The 22,676-nt window shown below is 42.8% G+C and overlaps 1 protein-coding gene across 2 annotated transcripts in view; it reads right to left on the reverse strand.

The window, feature by feature from the left end:
• Positions 1–345: 345 nt before the first annotated feature.
• Positions 346–22,676, reverse strand: part of LOC141047764 (acyl-coenzyme A synthetase ACSM3, mitochondrial-like) — a 51,897-nt gene continuing 29,566 nt past the window's right edge. For both annotated transcript variants that reach the window (XM_073543051.1, XM_073543050.1), the window contains 5 exons: positions 20,748–20,849; positions 19,662–19,789; positions 8,580–8,679; positions 899–1,018; positions 346–818 (listed from right to left, as the gene is read on the reverse strand). In XM_073543051.1, the coding sequence (XP_073399152.1) occupies positions 732–818; positions 899–1,018; positions 8,580–8,679; positions 19,662–19,789; positions 20,748–20,849 (537 nt within the window). In that variant the 3' untranslated portion in view covers positions 346–731. The remainder of the gene's footprint in view (positions 819–898; positions 1,019–8,579; positions 8,680–19,661; positions 19,790–20,747; positions 20,850–22,676) is intronic.

Below are 22,676 nucleotides of genomic sequence, written 5' to 3' on the forward strand. Positions count from 1 at the left end.
ATTGCCGGGAGGGGTGCCATGAGGATCAGTTTTAAAGAACACAAATATCCCTTAAAGTCTATTTTCTGGAGTGTAATTATTGGGCTGACCATTACTTGACAATACCAATTTTTTATAATTTTACTTTTATTTCCCACAAATAGATATTTCATATTTCAAAGTCTTTTACTTTTATATTTGAAGGAAAAAATATATATAAAAAATGAGGAGAAAATTAATATTTGTAAGCATATAATTCGTGTTGAGATCACAAGATAACTATACTGTAGCAGGTAAACCAGGAGTAACATTAATATGGAGTTGACTCCATATTAATGTTACTCCTGGTTTACCTGCTACAGTATAGTTATCTTGTGATCTCAACACGAATAAGGTAACAGGATAACAAAAATGGAAGTCAGGAAGAGAGCAGGATAACCCTAGTATTTTGTCAGTAGAGGTGATGGTGGACCCAACATATTAAAATCCACGAGCATATTTCAGGGGAATGACTAGATCCCCATGATCCTCAACGCAGTGTGAGATTGTAGATCTTGAATCCATAGAAACCAGACTCTTGAATCCTTAAGGGTTAAAAAAAAACTCAGGAACTAGTAAACCAAAAATGTTATGATGGTGTCCCTTGGAGTATGCGTTATCAGGGTGGTCACATACAGGTGGAGTCGGGAATCTTGAAGAAGACTACTTTTATGTATATTAGTAATGGTAATTTTGCTCGTTGCAACTGGTCTTCAGGCTTTACCCCATTCCTTATTTCTCAGCTCATTTCTCCGAATCTTCCCGCTGACTGTTTTTGGCAATTGCTGAACAAATTCAATCTATGAATAATGGAAGAATAATTCAGGACAACTTTCAGCAGCTTCTCGAGTGACGGTGTTGGTGTCATGGAGTTTCCTACCTTTCTCGGGTACTTGTACGGGGCGGTCACCTTCTTTACATGTTCTTGTAGTTCTTTAGTCAGTGTCTCCTGGTCATGTACAGTGTATGTAGGGGACAAGACAACAAAAGCTTTCACCACCTGCACATTAAACATACTTATTAGGCATAAAACAGAATTAAGTTATGTAGATTTAGGATACAATCATTGCATGCAGTCATGGCCGAAAATGTTGGCACTCTTGAAATTGTTCCAGAAAATTAAATATTTCTCCAAGAAAATTATTGCAATTACAGATGTTTTGTGATAATAGTTTATTTCCTTTGTGTCTATTGGAACAATACAACAAACAGAGACAAAAAAGCATATTAGACATAATTTTACAGAAAACCCCTAAAATAGGCCAGATAAAATTGTTGGTATCCTCAACTTAATATTTGGAATAAATAACGGCAATTAATCGCTTCCTATAACCATTAACAAGCTTCTTACACCTCTCAAGTGGAATTTTGAACCTCTCTTCTTCTCTGCTCCAGGTCTCTCATATTTGAAGGCGCCTTTTCCCAACAGCAATTTTAAGATCTTTCCACAGATGTTCAATGGGACTTAGCTCGGATTCATTGCTAGCCACCTCAGAACTATCCAGTGCTTTGTTTCCATCCATTTCTGGTTGGTTCTTTGATGTATGTTTGGGGTCATTGTCCCATTAAATTGTGACCCAAAATCTTTTGGTAATCTTCAGATCTCATGATGCCTTGCACCCAGTCAAGGCACCCAGTGCCTGTGACAGCAAAACAACCCCAAAAACATCCTTGCACTTCCTCCATAATTGACTGTAGGTACTATGTTCCTTTCTTTGTAGGCTTCATTCTATTTTCAGTAAACAGTAGAATGATTGCTTTGCCAAAAAGCTCTATCTTGTTCTCTTGTGTACACAAGACGCTTTCCCATAAGGATTTGGTTCAATCACATACATTTTGTCAAACTGCAGAATAGCTTTTTTATGTCTCTGTCAGCAGTGGGGTCCTCCTGGGTTTTCTGCCATAGCGTTTAATTTCATTCAAATGTCGACAGTTCATGCTGACACTGATGCACCCTGAGCCTGCAGGATAGCTGAAATTTCTTTGCAACTTAATTGGTGCTGCTTATCCATCATCCCTACTATCCTGGGTTATAACCTTTCATTAACTTTTCTCTGCCGTCCACGTCAAAGGAGATTAGCTACAGTGCCATGGGTTGTAAACTTCTTGAATATGTTGTGCACCATGGACAAAGGAACATCAAGATCTCTGGAGATCAACTGGTAACCTTGAGATTGTTATTTTTCAACAATTTTGTTTCTCAAGTCCTCAGACAGTTCTCTTCTCCTCTTTCTGTTCTCCATGCTTAGTGTGGCACACACAGACACACAATGCAAAGATTCACTCAACTTCTCCCCTTTTTATCCGGTTTCAGGTGGTATTTTCATATTTCCCACACCTGTTTCTTGCCACAGGAGAGTTTGAACGAGTATCACATCCGCAAAACAAAGTTGTTTACGCGCAATTTTTGAAAAATGGCAACAAATTTGTCTTGCTCATTTTTGAGGTTTTGAGTCAAATTATGCATTTTTCTCGTTTTTTTTGTTTTGCTCCAATACACAAAAAGGAAATAACTTTTTTTTTGTTATTTTCTATCTTTATTTGTTAGTCCTCTAAGGGGACCTGAATCTAAGATCATTTGATTGTTTATGCTACATGTTGCCATGGTGAGTCATTAATACCCAGCAATCACATCGAGGGGATGTTGATGGAAGCCGGCAACCACTCCATTTTAATGCTGCTGTCAGAGAAGGGTAATGACATCTAAATGGTTAAACGCAGCAATCTCAAATCAGCATTCATCTATCTTGTGTGGAGGGTACAGAAAAATAACAAAGTTATTTCTCTTGGGAGAAGGGGAGAAAAAAAACATCAAGTCACAAAAACGAAAATTGGCTGACGCAGAAAGAAGGTAAAAGTTAGCAATGTGAAGGTATGCTTATAAAAAGAGATATAAGCTCCTTTACCTTTTTGCTGGGCTTGGGAAAACTTTGAAAAAACATTATGCAGAAATTCTGACATGGATTTTTAAAGTAAACACAACAGCTCCATCAGGTCTAAGAGATCTATTTAAAACTATATGCAGTCTACATTGTGAAAGCTGTTTCCCTTTCATAGATTTAATTGTTCTTCACAATGTTCGTTTACTAGCTACTGTTCTTGGCATTGCCGATTTATATAGGCATCAGTTCAAGACGTTCCTTGAACCTCCATCATATTTGACTGTAGGTACTGTATTATTTTCTTTCTAGGCCTCATTCCATTTTCAGTCTTTTAAGACTTGGCCCCATAAAATAGAATTAGACTTACCGGTAATTCGGCTTCTAGAAACCTTCCACGACAGCATAGGAGGAGGTCGTCTCCACGCCCTAGTGGGGGACAGGAAGCACGAGAGGTTAAAAGGTCCCTCCCTCCTCCCTCTCACCAGTGACTTACAACTGATTACCATAGCACCAGTTACCTTTAAGATTCTCAGAATTTGTCCAAGAATGCAGGGAGGGAAATAGTGGTGTCGTGGAAGGTTTCTAGAAACCGAATTACCGGTAAGTCTAATTCTATTTTCTCTAGCAACCTTCCACGACAGCATAGGAGGCATAACAACCTATACTGCACTAGGGGGGACAACGGCCTGAAGAACTTTTCGGCCGAAGACTAGATCTCTGTTGGATACAAGGTCTAATCTATAATGTCTAGTAAATGTATGTAAGGAGGACCAAGTTGTGGCCCTACAAATCTGCTCTGAAGATGCGCCTACCCTCTCAGCCCATGACGTAGAGGTAGATTGTGTTGAATGCGCCTTGATTCCAGCAGGGGGAGTGATGTTTTGCGTCAGGTAAGCTTCAGAGATAGCCTTTCTAATCCAATTGTCAATGGTGTTCTTCGCCACCTTCTTCCCTCTGTTTGGACCAGAGGTATGGATAAATAGGTTGTGGTCGACTCTATAGGGTTTGGTACACTCCAGGTAGTGGAGAACAATACGTCTTACATCCAGCGTATGAATCACCTCTTCTTTGAGGTTCGCTGGGTTCTGACAAAATGACGGAAGGACTATATTCTGTGACCTATGGAAGTCGGACACTACCTTCGGCAGAAAAGATGGGTCAAGAGAGAGAACTATGGAATCATCTCTAACAGTTAGGTAGGGTTCCCTAACTGAGAGCGCCTGGAGCTCTCCTACTCGCCTTGCTGAAGTTATTGCTACAAGGAAGGCCATCTTACAGGTGAGGAGCTGAGAAGTACAGGATGACAAGGGCTCAAAGGGAGGTTGAGTGAGTCCCGTAAGCACCACATTCAAGTCCCATGTTGGGACTGTTATTAACTTTTTTGGATGAAGTCTAGTGGCCGATGTCATAAATCTTCTTATCCACCTGTGGTTGGCCAAGTCACAGTCGAACATAGCACTTAATGCTGACACTTGTACTTTCAATGTGGTAGGTTTTAGACCTAGTTCTAGCCCCCTCTGCAAGAAATCCATGATACGAGAAATGTTAGGTTTCTCTGGGTCAGGTAAGTCTGGTAGACACCATGAAGAGAACCTCTTCCATATCTTATTATGTATGGCGATAGTTACCGGTTTTCGGGATTTCTGTAGGGTCTTTATTACCGCCTCTGATAAGCCCCTGGCCCTCAGGATCTGGGTTTCAGTAGCCAAGCTGCCAACCTCATTCCCTGGAGGTTTGGGTGATGTAGGGGGCCTTGCGAGAGAAGGTCATCTTCCATGGGTAGGATGAATGGTCCGTCTACCACCAGCTTCGTAATCAGAGAGTACTAGCTCCTCTTTGGCCATAACGGAGCTACTAGGATTGTCGGGGTTTGATCGTCCCGAATCTTCTTCAGGGTTGCAGCAAGGATTGGGATTGGCGGAAAGGCGTAAACTAGATGGAACCTCCACCTGTGGGCGAAGGCATCCACTCCCAGGGATCTGTCCCTGGGGTTCAGTGAAAAGTAGTTTTCCACTTGAGCATTCTCTCCTGAGGCTAATAGGTCCACCTCCGGGAGGCCCCACCTGTCGCCCAGTTTCTGGAAGATTAATTTGCTCAGGGTCCACTCGCCAGGCTGGATGCTTTTTCTGCTTAGGAAATCTGCCTGAAGATTGGCGGTACCCCTCAGGTGAATTGCCGTCAAAGAGCGAAGGTGCTTTTCGGCCCAGGAAAATATTCGGTTTGAGAGGCCCTCCAGGCTGCTGGATCTCGTACCACCCTGGTGCCTGAGATGGGCCACCGTTGTTATATTGTCTGAGTAGACTCTGATGTGCTGGCCCCGGACCAGGTGCCTTGCTGCCAGTAGAGCTTCTTCCACTGCCTTCAGTTCTCTGAAGTTTGAGGATCTTGCGCTCACTTTCTGGCTCCATAACCCCTGGAATGGGTGACGAGACACTACAGCTCCCCAGCCTTTTTTGCTGGCATCTGTGACTACCGTGACTAAAGGGGTCTGAGACCAGTTGATTCCCCTGCACAGGTTCTTGTGGTCCATTCACCATGCCAGTGAGGCTCTCACTACCCCTGGGGTCTGGACCTTTTTGTTCAGACAGGTGTGATCCCGATTCCAGTTTCTTAAAATATGGGACTGGAGAGTTCTGGAGTGGGCCTGTGCCCAAGGTACTGACTGGATACAGGAGGTCATAGATCCTAGTATGGACATAGCTGACCTGAGGGTCGGGGACCTCTGTTCCCTGAACTCTGAAATCCTTGATATTATGGATCTCTGGTGCTCCTCCAGGAGGAAGGACATTTGATTTTTTGAATCCAATAGGATTCCTAAGGATTTCACCTCCTGGGAGGGTTGGATCTGAGATTTCTTTATGTTCGAGATCTATCCTAACGACTGGAGGATGCTCAGGGTCTGAGTCACCTGTAGTTCCAGAGTGCGGTAGGAGGCTCCTATTATTAGTAGGTCGTCGAGGTAGGGTACAATACAAATGCCGTGACTTCGGATGTGGGACACAGCCACCGTCATGATGCTGGAGAATACTCGAGGAGCAGATGATATCCCAAATGGAAGTACGTTGTATTGAAAGTGCCTTATTTCTGGACCCTGGTGGACCGCGAACCTCAGATACTTTCTGTGGGAAGGATGGATGGGGATGTGGAAATAGGCATCCTTCAGATCTATAGTTGCCATAAAGTAAGACTGCCCTATTAGAGGAATGGCGGTCTTTACCGACTCCATTTTGAATTTGTGGTATGCAATGTGTCGGTTGAGGCCTTTTAGGTTTATTATTATTCTCGACTCCCCTGTGGGCTTTCTTACTAGGAACAATCTGGAATAATGCCCTCTTCCCTGCTCCTTCACAGGGACTCGAGAGATGGCATTTGACTGTAGCAACTGCAGAATGCCGGAATTTAGAGCTGGGGTCTCCCAAGATGGTAGGGAGGTGATTCTTATACCCCGCAGGGGATAGGATTCGAGTTCCAGCAGTAGGCCCTCTCTGATCATACTGAGGACCCAGGGGCTGCTGAAAATCAACTGCCAAGCAGGAAAGAAACTCGAAAGCCTTCCCCCCACCGGGGTCGAGTCATTGTTTTTCTTGGGACTGCTGTTGCTGCTGCTGGGGGACCAGGATGTTCCTGCCTCTCCCTTTAGTGTAGCTCCATCTTCCCGTCTTTCCCTTTCCTCGTGGTTGGGACGACTGATTCTGGGGGCCTCGAAAAAGACGTTTCCTAGAGGTTCTCTGCTCTGGAAGAACCTTCTTTTTGTCAGTGGCTTTTTCCAGAATTTCATCTAAGGCAGGGCCGAAGACATGTTCACCTTTAAAGGGTAAAGAGCATAGTTTAATCTTGGATGTAATGTCTCCGCTCCACGTCTTAAGCCAGAGGGCTCGTCTGGCAGAATTTGATTGTACCATGGCTCTGGCAGAAGTACGGATCATCTCCATTGATGCATCTGCCAGGAAGCCCGTGGCTCTCTGCCAGATCGGGAGTGAGTTAAGGAGGTCACTCCTTGAGGTACCATGCGAGATATGGTTCTCTAGCTCCTTGATCCATTGAAAGAGGGACCTAGAGACACAAGTGGACGCAACTCCTGATTTTAAGGTGGCCGCAGAGGATTCCCATGTTTTCCTCAGGAGGCTTTCAGCTTTACGGTCCATCGGGTCTCTAAGCTGAAACGCATCATCAAACGGTAGAACCGTCTTCTTTACCACCCTTGCCACCTGGACATCGACTTTCGGGATGTCCCATTTAAACTCCTCTCCTTCCAGAGGAAACCTATGACGGAGCTCTGAAGGGTCTGTGTAGCGTATTTCAGGGTATTCCCATTCCTGGGACATCATGTCCACTATGCTTTTATGAACTGGAAAGCCTGCTCGTTTAGGTCCTTCATATCCCCCAAACATGCGATCCTGTGCTGTTTGCGTGACAGGTTAATCTTCTAGGCCCATAGTGGCGCGTACTGCGCTAATCAACTCCTCCACGTATTCTGTGGAAAGGAGATACCTTCTAACGTCAGGTGCCCTAGAGGTCCCTGGTTGCTCCCAATTTTCAGAGCTCGAGTTGAATGATCTCTCCGACTCGGATTCTAAATCCTCCACCTGAATCCTCCGTTTTTTTGAAGGTGGTGAGCCCATCATCTGAGGGGGTGGAGGTGGAGGGGGGGACAGGGCGGCTAAAGAGGTCTGAACCTGACTGGTGACCAAGCTGCGGATGTCGTCAATTAATGACGGGTGCTCGGCCCTGACCACTTTATCCGTGCATGCCTGACATAACTTTTTCTCCCAATTAGAGGGAAGTTTCGTACTGCATATGGCACATTTGGCCGTTTTGCTGGGTGTATTGGTGCTTTTATGGGCAGACTTTTCTCCCTATAAGAAAGAGGGGGAGAAGTATTTTAAGGACCTCTATCGCGGATCGCACCCTTAGGACCCACCACAGATAACACTCACTGTGGCTGGGGCAGCGCTGGGCTCTGCAGATGCAGGGCAGGAAGTGTCCATGACAGCAGGGGATTTGCCTTACCTGTCGGCGTCTTCCGGCGGGTTAATGAAGAGTTAACTCCGCCTTCAGCGCATTAGCTCGATTCCCCCTCCTCCTCCCTGGGTCCTGGAGCAGGCACAGCAGATGCCGATGAGCTCCACGCGCTGGCAGCAGGATGGGGGCCGCCATGACAGCGCGCCCTCCACATACCCCGGAAGTGACCCGCGCGCGTGACATCACTTCCGGGTCGCACAGCACGCAGGGGAGGAGGAGACGCCGGAGAGCTGCGGGATGCCTCCGGTGGGGATCACTGGCCCGCTTTACTCCCCAAAGGGGAGCGCGGGAGGGCCAGGAAACGGTCCCGAATGCAGGAGCAGACGGGAGCAGAACGGAGGAGAGGAGGCTGCGCCACCGACCACCACTGCCAGGCTTTTAAATTCACAGGTATGCTATAGCAGCCGGCCACACAGCACACCAGACCTCTCCATGCCCCATGGGGGACAGGAAAGACACTGGTGAGAGGGAGGAGGGAGGGACCTTTTAACCTCTCGTGCTTCCTGTCCCCCATTAGGGCGTGGAGACGACCTCCTCCTATGCTGTCGTGGAAGGTTGCTAGAGAAATACTCTTTTCCAGCTTACAAATCTTATTGCATTCCAAATACTGTAGATTAAATATTACAGTGTTAGAGACAAGCGGTTGACCACAGTTACCTCTCCTCTGATCGGGTCCGGACTGCTGACCACCGCAGATTCCGCCACAGCCGGGTGCTCTATTAAGGCGCTTTCTATTTCAAATGGACCGATACGATATCTAAGAAGAAATCATTATACTGCTTAAAGAGACCCTTCAGAACTCCCCATTAATAAGCCTCCCTATTAATTGCATCAGTATGTCATTAACTTGTGCTTATACACAAGAGTCAATCAGAAGCAGCAGAGCAGCATTAGGGAGCAGCCTAAACTAATGATGAGGCGGGGGGGTGTCTTAGACTACCAAATATTGTATACTCTGCAAAGAAAGTTCATCGATATCTTCTACAGTATATTACATAGAATATTGCAAAATCCTAAGCCCTGTGATTTGGTGCACGGTATGAAACCTCATTGTGACAGTAATGAAGGTCTACATGGCCCCACTGGAATAATATTTCTGATATGGATCCCAAGTATGGTGGTCAGAATGGGGCCTTACAGTGACCTGGAATAAAATACTACAACAATATGCTAAGAGACAGACTATTAACTTGAAGACGGACGTAACTTGACTTATTTTATTGCGATATAATCTGTGGGCAAACAGCTAAAAACCCATGGTGCACGCAGCGCCATATATGCGCTATCATTTGCGACTTCCTACTCGTCTTTCGCATTTTAGAAATGTGGCTTCAAGACTTGGTTGAATTTAATAGAAAGTCATGGCCACCAAGAGTCCAACAACTTCACTAAGGATAAAGGCAAAAAAAATTACACAAAATCTTTGCCTACCCATAGAGGGCATAGATTTAATTTTCTGACTTTAAAAGGGAATCTATCAGTAGGATCAAGCCTCATGAGTCATCTATATGGGTATGTAGGTCATTGTAAGGTGATTAAAATGATACCTTGATATCCACTTTCCAATGTCTTATTCCAGAGAAATCCATGTTTTTCTTAATATGTAAATGAGCTGTTAAGATCTTTGGGCCGGACATAAATCTATTTGTGAGTCTGCCTCCAGAGATTATTATAAATGAAAGAGGGGGTTACCGGTTTGAAACATGTAAATCAGGAGAGCAGGTTGTCAGTCATTACATGTCTCACACTGGTAACTCCCCGTTTCTTTTACAATAAGCTCTGGAGGCAGATTCTCGGGGAGATCTATGTCCGGACCATAGATCATAACAGCTCATTTATATAAATCACAATGTCAACCCTGAAGAAGTGAAAAAAACGGGCTAAAGACCAATGGTATTATAAAAAGATATATTTTTATTTATCAAAAACATTAAAATATGTATATGGCAAGAGAGATGTACATATCAAAAAAAGGGATATAAATCACCCATGAGGTTTCTCACAACCATCAACAACAAGGATATTGACATTTCAACAAGTAAATAAATACCGCTTCAAAAACCGTGTCTTATAAAAACACCTACATGAATGGAATACAAAACCGCTATATATCGCGTATTTTATAAAAAATTCCCATGTGGGGATGTAAACTAATCACTCCCAAAAATGTCATTGTTATAACGTACAAAAATACCCGCTATATGTGAGTGCCTAAACTGTGGCAAAAACTATGTGGATGCTGTCTGAATGGCAATCACATCCAATAATAGCGATATAAATTACCGCATAGCTAGAAATATGTGCCCCAAATGACAGCATATGCACACAAGGACTAGCGGTATAGCAGCAATCACAGAGCAATAACAAATATTCATGTGGAATGAAGCAATCGTACCATGTGGTTGATGTAGAGTCCCCCGGGCGTCCCTCCGCCCCGACGCGCGTTTCGCTTTTGCTTCAACGGGAGTCGCAATGAAAAGAGGGGAAATGCCTGTTTATATAATCCACTCACAAGCTGCAATCAGTTACGATGCTAATGTGCCATAGCGCATGCCCAGTAGCTGCCTCCTAAACTAATGGTAATTTTACCACAAAGCGATGGCGAGCTAGATCGCTGAACTATTATAGTGAACACTTATCTTCTGCGCTATAACGCTACTACCAAAGTTATATCGCGCAGGTAATATTGCCCACAATAAATAAATGTAACCCCATACATACGTATGTATAAAAGTAAATACTAAGAGTTAAAGACTCTTGTTCAGCCAACAAACTATAATTCGTAAATATAGGAGGCAGCTCAACAGGGCATGCTCAATCAAAATTTAATTTAATTCAAACAACAACATCATAATCCTGATATAAAGCGGCGCATGCGGGAGTTGAACTTGGTTCCTTATCATCAAAAAGAGAAGTGTTCGTGTGCTCATGTCGGCCGCCACCGGTCATCATCAGATGACTTAAGGTAAACGGAGAGACATAAGCGAGCATCACCCCCTTCTCCAGTGAACCAAGACCCAAGCATGCGCACTCATCAGCAAATTTTCAATATGGAAACCCCGCAGACTACACCAAAAACCCTATGTAAATGGAGATAGAACAGATGTCCCATGGGGTGTATTACATATAAAAATGAACATATAATACTACATTGCAGACACAATTGTTTAAACAATATATGGCACAACAACAGGGATTATTAAACAGGAAATGGAAAAATTGATGTATCTTCAGATTACCATTAGTTTAGGAGGCAGCTACTGGGCATGCGCTATGGCACATTAGCATCGTAACTGATTGCAGCTTGTGAGTGGATTATATAAACAGGCATTTCCCCTCTTTTCATTGCGCCTCCCGTTGAAGCAAAAGCGAAACGCGCGTCGGGGCGGAGGGACGCCCGGGGGACTCTACATCAACCACATGGTACGATTGCTTCATTCCACATGAATATTTGTTATTGCTCTGTGATTGTTGCTATACCGCTAGTCCTTGTGTGCATATGCTGTCATTTGGGCACATATTTCTAGCTATGCGGTAATTTATAGCGCTATTTTTGGATGTGATTGCCATTCAGACAGCATCCACATAGTTTTTGCCACAGTTTAGGCACTCACATATAGCGGGTATTTTTGTACGTTATAACAATGACATTTTTGGGAGTGATTAGTTTACATCCCCACATGGAAATTTTTTTATAAAATACGCCATATATAGCGGTTTTGTATTCCATTCATGTAGGTGTTTTTATAAGACACGATTTTTGAAGCGGTATTTATTTACAACTTGTTGAAATGTCAATATCCTTGTTGTTGATGGTTGTGAGAAACCTCATGGGTGATTTATATCCCTTTTTTGATATGTACATCTCTCTTGCCATATACATATTTTAATGTTTTTGATAAATAAAAATATATCTTTTTATAATACCATTGGTCTTTAGCCCGGTTTTTTCACTTCTTCAGGGTTGACAATGTGATTTATGAATTTGTTGATGGTATTCCATTTCATTGTTATAGAGGCATTATCATAGTGATTTATTGTTATTGACTGTTGTTTAAACAGAGCCGCATTATGGATTTCAAGGCCAAGGAAAGCTCCTGGCAAGCAAAGGCAACTAGTATTTTTAAGAGAGGTGCTACATTATCATCTAGTTTTACTTCCCATGCGAGTCAGGAAAGTGCACAAAAATATAAGAGAGCATTAAATAAAAAAATCAAAGTATGGTGGACGAAAATTACTTTAGAAAATTATGTTGCACAAAATATTGTCCCTAGGGGTTTGAGGGTGAATATATATCCCACTTTTGATTTGGGAGAAGAGAGTCTAATGAATAGGTGGATTGCTGCCGCTAACACCTGTTCATTGGAATTCATTAAAATAATTATTGAAAAGAATTCTATCACTCTTAAAAATATTGAAACTGAAATCGAGGATCTTCAAAAAACTCTGCAACATGAGAAGAGAAAAGAGGAATTTCAGGAATTTATTACTAAACTTGATAAAGACATTGAAAAATGGGAGAACAATATTTGCCTCAATAAACAAAAGTAGTATGAAAGGGATTGGGCTGATTTTCAATCGAAGAAGATCTTCAAATGGCAAATGCCAAGGAAAAAGGACCCTACACATAGGAACTCGTTTAGGGATCTATCCATGTCCAACTCTTCCATTAGTGATGCTGGGAGTTCCACTTTTGAAGCCAGTTACAAGCCAAGGACCCGACAACATTATAAAAAAAGTTCGGCTCCTAAAAATCAAGTGAGTGATTCTGTCAAGATTATTAATCTGTCCAGTCATGTATTAACAGATGCACAAATAAGGGTTTTGCAGAGAGGGCTAACGTTCTCCCCTTCATCTGATTTAGACTCGTTTACCGCAATAAAGGACTTGCATCTCTTCTCCAGGAAACTGGTCTTGAAGAGGTTACATCATAAAAAAGAAAGTGGTGGTGAATTTTCTAGTAGGGAGGAGAATGAGGCTCTTGAGGTCCTTGAGTCTCTGATAGATGAAAATACATCGAATGTAAGTTATTTCCCTACACAATTAATTAATAAATCTACCAAATTTCCCTCTTTAACGTTAGTACCGGCAGTAGAAACGTTCACTAAGATTGTGTCATCGGAAATTGAAAATTTAAAGAGAACTAGTAATTTTGGCTATAATAATTTGTCGGTACAGGAGAGAATTGCCCTGGGGGAACTCAAGGAATGGGATGATGTGGTTTTCAAATTGGCGGATAAAGGGGGCAACATAGTGATATGGCCTAACCATATGTATGAGACCCAAGCCAATAAATTGCTAAATAATACTGAGGAGTACAGGCTGCTCACCTTTAATCCAATGGGACAATTTAAATTGGAATTGATTGACATCTTAATGGCCGCCGTTGAAAACCACGTCATCCCTAAGAAACTATTGGAGATCCATCAGAAACTTAACCCCAGATTGGCAAAATTTTATTTAATACCAAAGGTGCATAAGGATTCCCAGGATCCACCGGGGAGACCTATAGTGGCAGCTAATGAGGGTCTCTGTGAGATCATATGTAATGTGATAGAACATTTTCTTAAACCTTTGGTGATCCAGTTACCCTCATATATTAAGGACACCACAGCTGCACTTGGTCATCTAGAAAATATGCAACTTGCTGATAATATGATTCTTGTTACAGCAGACGTTGAGGCATTATACTCATCGATCCGTCATCGGGATGGGCTTAGTGCTGTGGGTAAATTTCTCCTGCATAGCAATATTGATCAGGATATGGCCAAATTTTATTCTTACCTTGTTACAATATGTATTAACTCATAATGCATTCACCTTTAATGGAAAAATTTTTCTTCAAAAGCAAGGTACAGCTATGGGGGCGGCTTGCGCCCCCTCGTATGCAAATTTGTTCATGGGGGCCTGGGAAAGGGATATCTTCCAGGTTAATGAAATTATGGGTATGGAACGGATCCATAATTGGATCCGTTACATAGATGATATTATGTTCATTTATGAAGGATCGGTTGAGGAATTAAGATGTTTATTGAATGAGTTAAATAAAAACAACCAAAATATTAGGCTGACGTATAAATATGGACGTAGTATTGAGTTTTTGGATCTGTCCATTACAGCTTTATCTGATGGTCGACTATCAACCACAGTATATCGTAAACCTACGGCAACAAATTCGTTACTTCATGCCTCATCGGCACATCTGAAATCCACTATAGATGGTATCCCCATTGGGCAATTTTTGCGTATCAAGAGAATTAGCTCTGATGAAGGGCTTTTTGAAGAACAGTCCTCGATCCTTAAGAAACGTTTCCAAGATAGAGGGTACAATCGAAAGTCTATCCAGAAAGGATACTGTATATGAGGGCAAAAAATGTCCCTAGAGAACAGCTTCTACATAAAAATGTGGTTTCTACCAAACATGTGAATGATGAGCAACAGGTAAGATTCATTTCCAATTTCCATAATAAGTGGTTTGAGGTGAAAAATATAGTGCAGAGACATTGGCAGATTCTATTTACTGATCCTGTGTTGAGGGAGATCTTGCCATCAAGCCCTTCATTTGTGGCAAAAAGGGCCCCTATTCTGCGAGACATGCTGACACATAGCCAATATGATCCTAAGCGGAAGGAGAGAGATAGGAGAAATTTTGATCATGTGGGATTTTTTCCATGTGGAATTTGTAAGGCATGTGCCAACATGAAAAAAAGTAGAAGGTTTCATAATTTTGATAATACAAGGTGTTTTAACATCAGGACCTATATTACATGCTCAACTAAAGGAGTGATTTATTATGCGGTATGCCCATGTCAGAAAATCTATATTGGCATGACCAGCAGGGAGTTAAAGATCCGAGTCCGCGAGCATTGCCTTGATATTGATAAAGCAAAAAATATTGTTGATGTTGCCTCATTAAAGACCTTACCAAGGCATTTTAAAAAATTTCATCAAAGCAATTCAAGGCTGCTTCAGGTCAAGGGCATTGATCATATTGATTTGGGTCTTAGGGGAGGTGATGTAGGTAGAAGACTTGCCAAAAAAGAGTGCCAGTGGATATTTCGGCTGGGTACTTTAACCCCTCAGGGGCTCAATGAAAGCTTTGGTTTTGGTGCTTTTTTGTAATTTTCTTCAATTATATACACAGATATATTTCTTTACTCCATGGGGGTGATTTTTAGGGTGGGTTTTGTTTTTAGGTATTAACTTCATATTTTTTTAGTTTCAGTTCATTCTTCGTCGTGAATGATTATTCCAGTGTGACTATGGAAGAGATGATTGTGGTGCCTTATTTTGAAGATTGAAGATCTGAAGATACATAAATTTTTCCATTTCCTGTTTAATAATCCCTGTTGTTGTGCCATATATTGTTTAAACAATTGTGTCTGCAATGTAGTATTATATGTTCATTTTTATATGTAATACACCCCATGGGACATCTGTTCTATCTCCATTTACATAGGGTTTTTGGTGTAGTCTGCAGGGTTTCCATATTGAAAATTTCCTGATGAGTGCGCATGCGTGGGTCTTGGTTCACTGGAGAAGGGGGTGATGCTCACTTATGTCTCTCCGTTTACCTTAAGTCATCTGATGATGACCAGTGGCGGCCGACATGAGCACACGAACACTTCTCTTTTTGATGATAAGGAACCAAGTTCAACTCCCGCATGCGCCGCTTTATATCAGGATTATGATGTTGTTGTTTGAATTAAATTAAATTTTGATTGAGCATGCCCTGTTGAGCTGCCTCCTATATTTACGAATTATAGTTTGTTGGCTGAACAAGAGTCTTTAACTCTTAGTATTTACTTTTATACATACGTATGTATGGGGTTACATTTATTTATTGTGGGCAATATTACCTGCGCGATATAACTTTGGTAGTAGCGTTATAGCGCAGAAGATAAGTGTTCACTATAATGGTTCAGCGATCTAGCTCGCCATCGCTTTGTGGTAAAATTACCATTAGTTTAGGAGGCAGCTACTGGGCATGCGCTATGGCACATTAGCATCGTAACTGATTGCAGCTTGTGAGTGGATTATATAAACAGGCATTTCCCCTCTTTTCATTGCGCCTCCCGTTGAAGCAAAAGCGAAACGCGCGTCGGGGCGGAGGGACGCCCGGGGGACTCTACATCAACCACATGGTACGATTGCTTCATTCCACATGAATATTTGTTATTGCTCTGTGATTGCTGCTATACCGCTAGTCCTTGTGTGCATATGCTGTCATTTGGGGCACATATTTCTAGCTATGCGGTAATTTATATCGCTATTATTGGATGTGATTGCCATTCAGACAGCATCCACATAGTTTTTGCCACAGTTTAGGCACTCACATATAGCGGGTATTTTTGTACGTTATAACAATGACATTTTTGGGAGTGAGTAGTTTACATCCCCACATGGGAATTTTTTATAAAATACGCGATATATAGCGGTTTTGTATTCCATTCATGTAGGTGTTTTTATAAGACACGGTTTTTGAAGCGGTATTTATTTACAACTTTGTTGAAATGTCAATATCCTTGTTGTTGATGGTTGTGAGAAACCTCATGGGTGATTTATATCCCTTTTTTGATATGTACATCTCTCTTGCCATATACATATTTTAATGTTTTTGATAAATAAAAATATATCTTTTTATAATACCATTGGTCTTTAGCCCGTTTTTTTCACTTCTTCAGGGTTGACATTGTGATTTATGAATTTGTTGATGGTATTCCATTTCATTGTTATAGAGGCATTTTCAGAGTGATTCAGCTCATTTATATGTTAAGAAAAATGTGGATTTCTATGGAGTAACACATGAGATCGCATATATCAAGGTGCAGGGCCGGATTTAGGCAAAGTGGGGCCCTAGGGAAAATTTAAAATGGGGCCCAAAATGCTAACAAATTGCACATCACACAGAAGCATTTTGATTGTATTTACAAGCGCTGAGTTCAGTACGCTAAATGAGTGTGATCGAGAATATTGAAATAGTTCAACAATTGTTTCACAGCCTCTTTCCAGCATCTGAGAAAGAATGATGGGGACAGAACGATCACTAATGGATCAATCTGTCCTCATACAGTGTCATGTTATCAGCAGCACATCTACAGTTTACACCCCATAGTCCTCCATATAATATAATGTGCCCCATAGTCCTCCATATAGTATAATACACTCCTCATAGCCCTCCAAATATTAAAATACACTCAGTCCTCCATATAATATAATACACTCCTCCATATATTAAAATATACTGCTCAGTCCTCCATATAGTATAATACACTCCTCATAGTGCTCCATATAATATAATACACCGCCAGTCATCCATGTAGTACAATTCACTTCCCATAGTATAATGCACCCCATAGTTCTTCATATAGTATAATGTATTCCCCACAGTCCTTGATATTTTATAATGCAGCCACCCCATAAAGCATAATGCAGCGACCCCACAGAGTATAATGCAGCCCCGCCATACAATATAATGTAACCCCCATAGAATATAATTCAGCCCCCCTCTTATAGTATAATGCAGCCACCCCACAGAATATAATGTAATCCCCCATAGAATATAATGCAGCCCCCCTCATATAGTATAATGCAGCCTCTCCATAGAATATATGGCAGCCCCCTCAGAGTATAATGCAGCCCTCCATAGAATATAATGCAGCCCCTTATATAGTACAATGTAGCCCCTCCATAGAATACAATGTAGCCCTCCTCATATAGTATAATGCAGCTCCCATAGAATATAATGTAGCCCCCCATAGAATATAATGCAGCCCCCCATAGAATACAATGTAGCCTCCTCATATAGTATAATGTAGCCCCCTCAGAGTATGATGCGATCACCCCCCATAGAATATAATAAATATAATACAGCCCCCCCATAGAATATAATGTAGCCCCGAATAGAATATAATACAGCCCACCTCCCCATAGAATATAATGTAGCCCCCCATATTATATAACACAACCTCCCCCATAGAATATAATGTTTAATGTACCCCCCATGGTATATAACACAGCCACATAGTATATAACACAGGCAACATGGTATATAACACAGCCCCACATGGTATATAGCACAGCACCATGGTATATAGCACAGCCCCACATGGTATATAGCACAGTAATATGGTATATAGCACCACATGGTATACAGCACAGCCCCACATGGTATATTGCACAGCACCATGGTATATAGCACAGCACCACATAGTATATAGCACAGCACCACATAGTATACAGCACAGCCCCACATGGTATACAGCACAACACCATGGTATATAGCACAGCTCCACATGGTATATAGCACTGCCCCACATGGTATATAGCACAGCCCCACATGGTATACAGCACAGCACCATGGTATACAGCACCATGGTATACAGCACAGCCCCACATGGTATACAGCACAGCACCATGGTATATAGAACAGCCCGCATCTCTCCCCTTACCCCCCACAGAATGGCCCCACAGTCCAGTATTCATTGTTACATTAAAAAAACACTCCTCACCTTCTCCTCGTGCCCGCGCTGCTCCCGGCTCCTGTCTCCTGCTCTTCCTGGCACACAGTGAGTGCGCAATGACATCATTGCGCACCCGCAGTGTCAGAGGCAGAGTGGGGAATAATGAGAGAGGGAGCGTCAGCTGACGCTCTCTCCTTCATCATTGCTTTGAACTGTTCGGGCGTCTATGACGCCGGTATAGTTCAATGCGGTGGCGGGGGGGGAGTCGGCGCTGGCGGCAGGTGGGCCCCCCTGCCTCACGGGCCCCATAGCGGCTGCGTGATGTACCCCTAGCTAGGGGCCTCTGGGGGAACGGGGGCCCTAGGCAGCTGCCTGGTCTGCCTGCTGCCAACGCCGACCCTGTCAAGGTGACATTTTAGTGAACTTCTTATGACCTACATGACCATATAGGCGGCTTAACATGGTTACATGGTTGATCCTACTGACAGATTCCCGTGAAGGCAAGCATTTAAAGTGCACCTGTTTTGGCCGCTATAAGATGCGTCCACTGCCTTTCAGGGCTTATCTACAGCATTCTCTAATGCTGTAGATAAGCTCCTGGTCTGACCTGAAAGATGAAAAAATAACTTATACTCACCCGGGGGTGGTCTGATGAGGTCCGGTCCGATGGGTGTTGCAGGTCCGGGTCCGGTGCCTCCCATCTTCTTTCGACGACGCCATCCTGCTTGCTTCCTCTCTCACGGCATCGCGCTCCTGCACAGGCGTACTTTATCTGCCCTGTTGAGGGCAGAGTAAAGTACTTCAGTGTGCAGGTGCCGGGAAAGGTCAGAGAAGCCCAGCGCCTGCGCACCACAGTACTTTGTTCTGCCCTCAACAGGGCAGATAAGTACGCCTGCGCAGGAGCGCGATGCCGAGGAGCTATGAAGCAAGCAGGAGGACGGCATCGCAAGAAGATGGGAGGTGCCGGACCCGGACCTGCGACACCCATCGGATTGGACCGCCCCCCCAGGTGAGTATAACAAAACCTACTTTTCTTCTCTTGCAGGCCAGATTGGGGGTTTATCTACAGCATTACAGTATGCTTATGCTGTAGATAAACCCTGAAAGGCAGCGGCCGCATCTTATAGTGGCCAAAACACGTGACAGGTGCACTTTAACTACAATCAAATCTAAAAAAAAATTAAGGCAAATCTTTGATAGGACGTTTCTGGACAATTTATCAGGTAGACTGTTTCAATCCATTGTGTGTAAAAAAAAAAAAAAAAAGTATATTTACCCTGCAGACAATATAACGTCATCTGATCTCCCAACAAACCAGAAATAGCCATCTTCATCCTTAATGCCTCTGTCTCCTGTAAGGTAAAAATCTCCTCTTCGGGTTGAGGCTGTTTTCTCCGGGTCACCCTATTGCCAATGGATATTAGACATCATCTGTAAAGGCTAAATCATTGCATCATATATTGGATTGTGTTCAGTAAATGCAGATTGGAGCAGGTTCCAGAAGCTAAACCCACATTTAGTTCACGATTTATGAAATATTTTAAAAAAATCAATGTCAGCGACCTTTATACAATATGTCGACCTTTGCAGACAATTTGCTTGCACTGCTCCAATGAAAAATAGAGCAATCTTGGCAAAAAAAATGCTATTAAAAATGTCCTATTGATTACAGCTTCTATGCAGACATGTGTCGCCATGGTAACAGACTACAAGCCAAGTCTGTGTAGTCAGATCCTGCAGTGACGCTACAAAAAGTGCAGCAAAACGCAGTACATGCAAATATTGAAGACTGTGTATGAATTTTGCATATTATTTCTTGCTAGCCTATCATTATATGAAATCTGTACAGAACAGATAGAAGGAAGCCTGACTGCAGAGTCAGACTACGCAGGCTTTGCAGTCTGTTACTATGGAGATACCAGGGACTATTTGCAATGTTGCTTTAAGGGCCTTTCACACATAGCGAGATCGCTAGTGATATCGCTAAAGCGTCACCGATTTTGAGACGCAAAAGCGATATCGCTGATCGCGCTCGAATGTCCTGGGCCATTTTCTCCTTGTTGGCGTCCCACTGGCGCAGACTAGCGACACATGGACGCAGAAGTTGTCATCATCGCTGTGGTGTGACAGGTAACAGCGACCGCCGATGGATTGCTTATCGCTGCTGCGTCGCTGGTGACATCTGCCTGTTTGGCAGCTCACTAGAGACCATTTAGCGATCCTGACCGGGTCGTATCGTTGTCGGGATCGCTGGTGCATCGCTAAATGTAACAGGACCCTTATTTTTCCTATAAGATGGATTAGGACAATAAATAAAATGGTTCAGAAGGCGAACACAGACATGTTCTGTCAGTAATCTTACCGTGTATTGAGAAAAAAGATAAAAAGGTTTTTCAGGTGCGATACGGATTCCAATATCCCCTTCCTGATCTGGAGGTAATACGTTGCCATCAGCATCAACTACCTGGGATGGTAACAAGTGATATAAATTAAAGGCATATAATAAAGAAATCTATCCGTCAGGACACTCGACCTTTCACTTCCATGCCGGCTGCTCTCTATTTAACCATGCCATGACCACCTTGCAATTTTCTATTTTTTTTTTTGCTCCCCTTCTTCCCAGAGCCATAACATTTTTATTTTTCCGTCAATATGGCATGTGAGGGCTTGTTTCTTTGCAGGACAAGTTGTACTTTTGAATGATACCATTGATTTTACTACATAGTGTTTCTATAGGATTAATTTAATTTATATTTTGATAGATCAGACATTTCTGAACGCAGCGATACCAAATGTGTATTTTTTTATTTTTTATTGTTTTATTTTGAATGTGGTAAAGGAGAGTGATTTGCACTTTCATGTTTGTTTTTTTCATCTTTACTAGTCCTCTTAGGAGATTGCAAGCTGCGATTTGGTACTGTATCAAATGCTTGCACTTGCACTTACCTCTTCTTAGAAACCCAACATGTTAGTTAGGCATGACTTATTCTTCTTGAATCCATGCTGGTTGTCAGTTATTATATTATCTATAATATATTTCTGCAGGTCATCTGTTATAATGCCCTCAAAAATTTTGCATAATACTGATGTCAGGCTTGCCGGTCGGTAGTTGCCTGGATCCACCTTCTTACCTTTTTATTAATATTATTATTATTATTATTAATATTATTTATATAGCGCCATTGATTCCAAGGTGCTGTACAGGGATTACATACAAATTACAGATATCACTTACAGTAAACAAACTAACAATAACAGACTGATATAGAGGGGAGAGGGGACCCTGCCTTTGCGAGCTTACATTCTACAGGATGGTGGGGAAGGAGACCGTAGGTCGGGGGGTTGCAGCAGCTCCAGTAATCGTGAGGCGGTAGCTCCGGTTGTGGTGAGGAGGCAGTGGGGTCATTGCAGGCTGTAGGCTTTCTTGAAGAGGTGGGTTTTCAGGTTCCATCTGAAGGATCCGAATGTGGTTGATAGTCGGACTTGTTGGGGCAAAGAATTCCAGAGGATGGGGGCTATTCGGGAAAAGTCTTGGGATGCCGATTAGGTGAGGAGCGAATAAGTGTGGAGTGGAGAAGGAGGTCTTGGGAGGACAGGAGATTACGTGAGGCTTCGAAGATATCGGGAGATTAGTTCAGAGATATATGGAAGAGAAGGTTATAGATGACCTTGTATGTCAGTATTAGTAATTAGACCTGGATACGCTGAGGAAATGGTAGCCAGTGAAGACATTTGCAGAGGGGAGAAGCGGAGGAGTAGCGAGGAGCGAGGTGAATTAGTCGGGCAGCAGAGTTAAGGATGGACTGGAGAGGTGCGATGGCGTTAGCAGGGAGGCCACAGAAAATGATGTTGCAGTAGTTGAGGCAGGAGATGATGAGGGCATGCACAAGCATTTTAGTAGATTGACGGCTGAGGAAAGGATGGATTTTGGAAATATTTTTGAGCTGGTGACGACAGGAGGTGAGGTTTGAATGTGAGGTTTGAAGGGCAGAGTCAAGGGTTACTCCGAGGCAGCGGACGTCCGGTACAGGGGAAAGCGTGATGTCATTAATTGTGATAGATCAGGTAAGGGAGATCTGTGAGATGGAGGAAACATGAGGAGTTCAGATTTGTCCACATTGAGTTTGAGGAAGCGAGGGGAGAAGGAGGATATGGCTGATACACACTCCGGAATTCTGGACAACAGAGAGGTGACGTCTGGGCCAGAGAGGTAGATCTGAGTGTCATCAGCATTAAATATCGGTACCACATCAGCTATCCTCCAATCCTGTGGCACCACCCCTGTTACAAT

This window comes from Dendrobates tinctorius, unplaced genomic scaffold (assembly GCF_039654945.1).
Source record: "Dendrobates tinctorius isolate UK_male_01 unplaced genomic scaffold, ASM3965494v1 ptg000129l, whole genome shotgun sequence".
Classification (NCBI taxonomy): domain Eukaryota; kingdom Metazoa; phylum Chordata; class Amphibia; order Anura; family Dendrobatidae; genus Dendrobates; species Dendrobates tinctorius.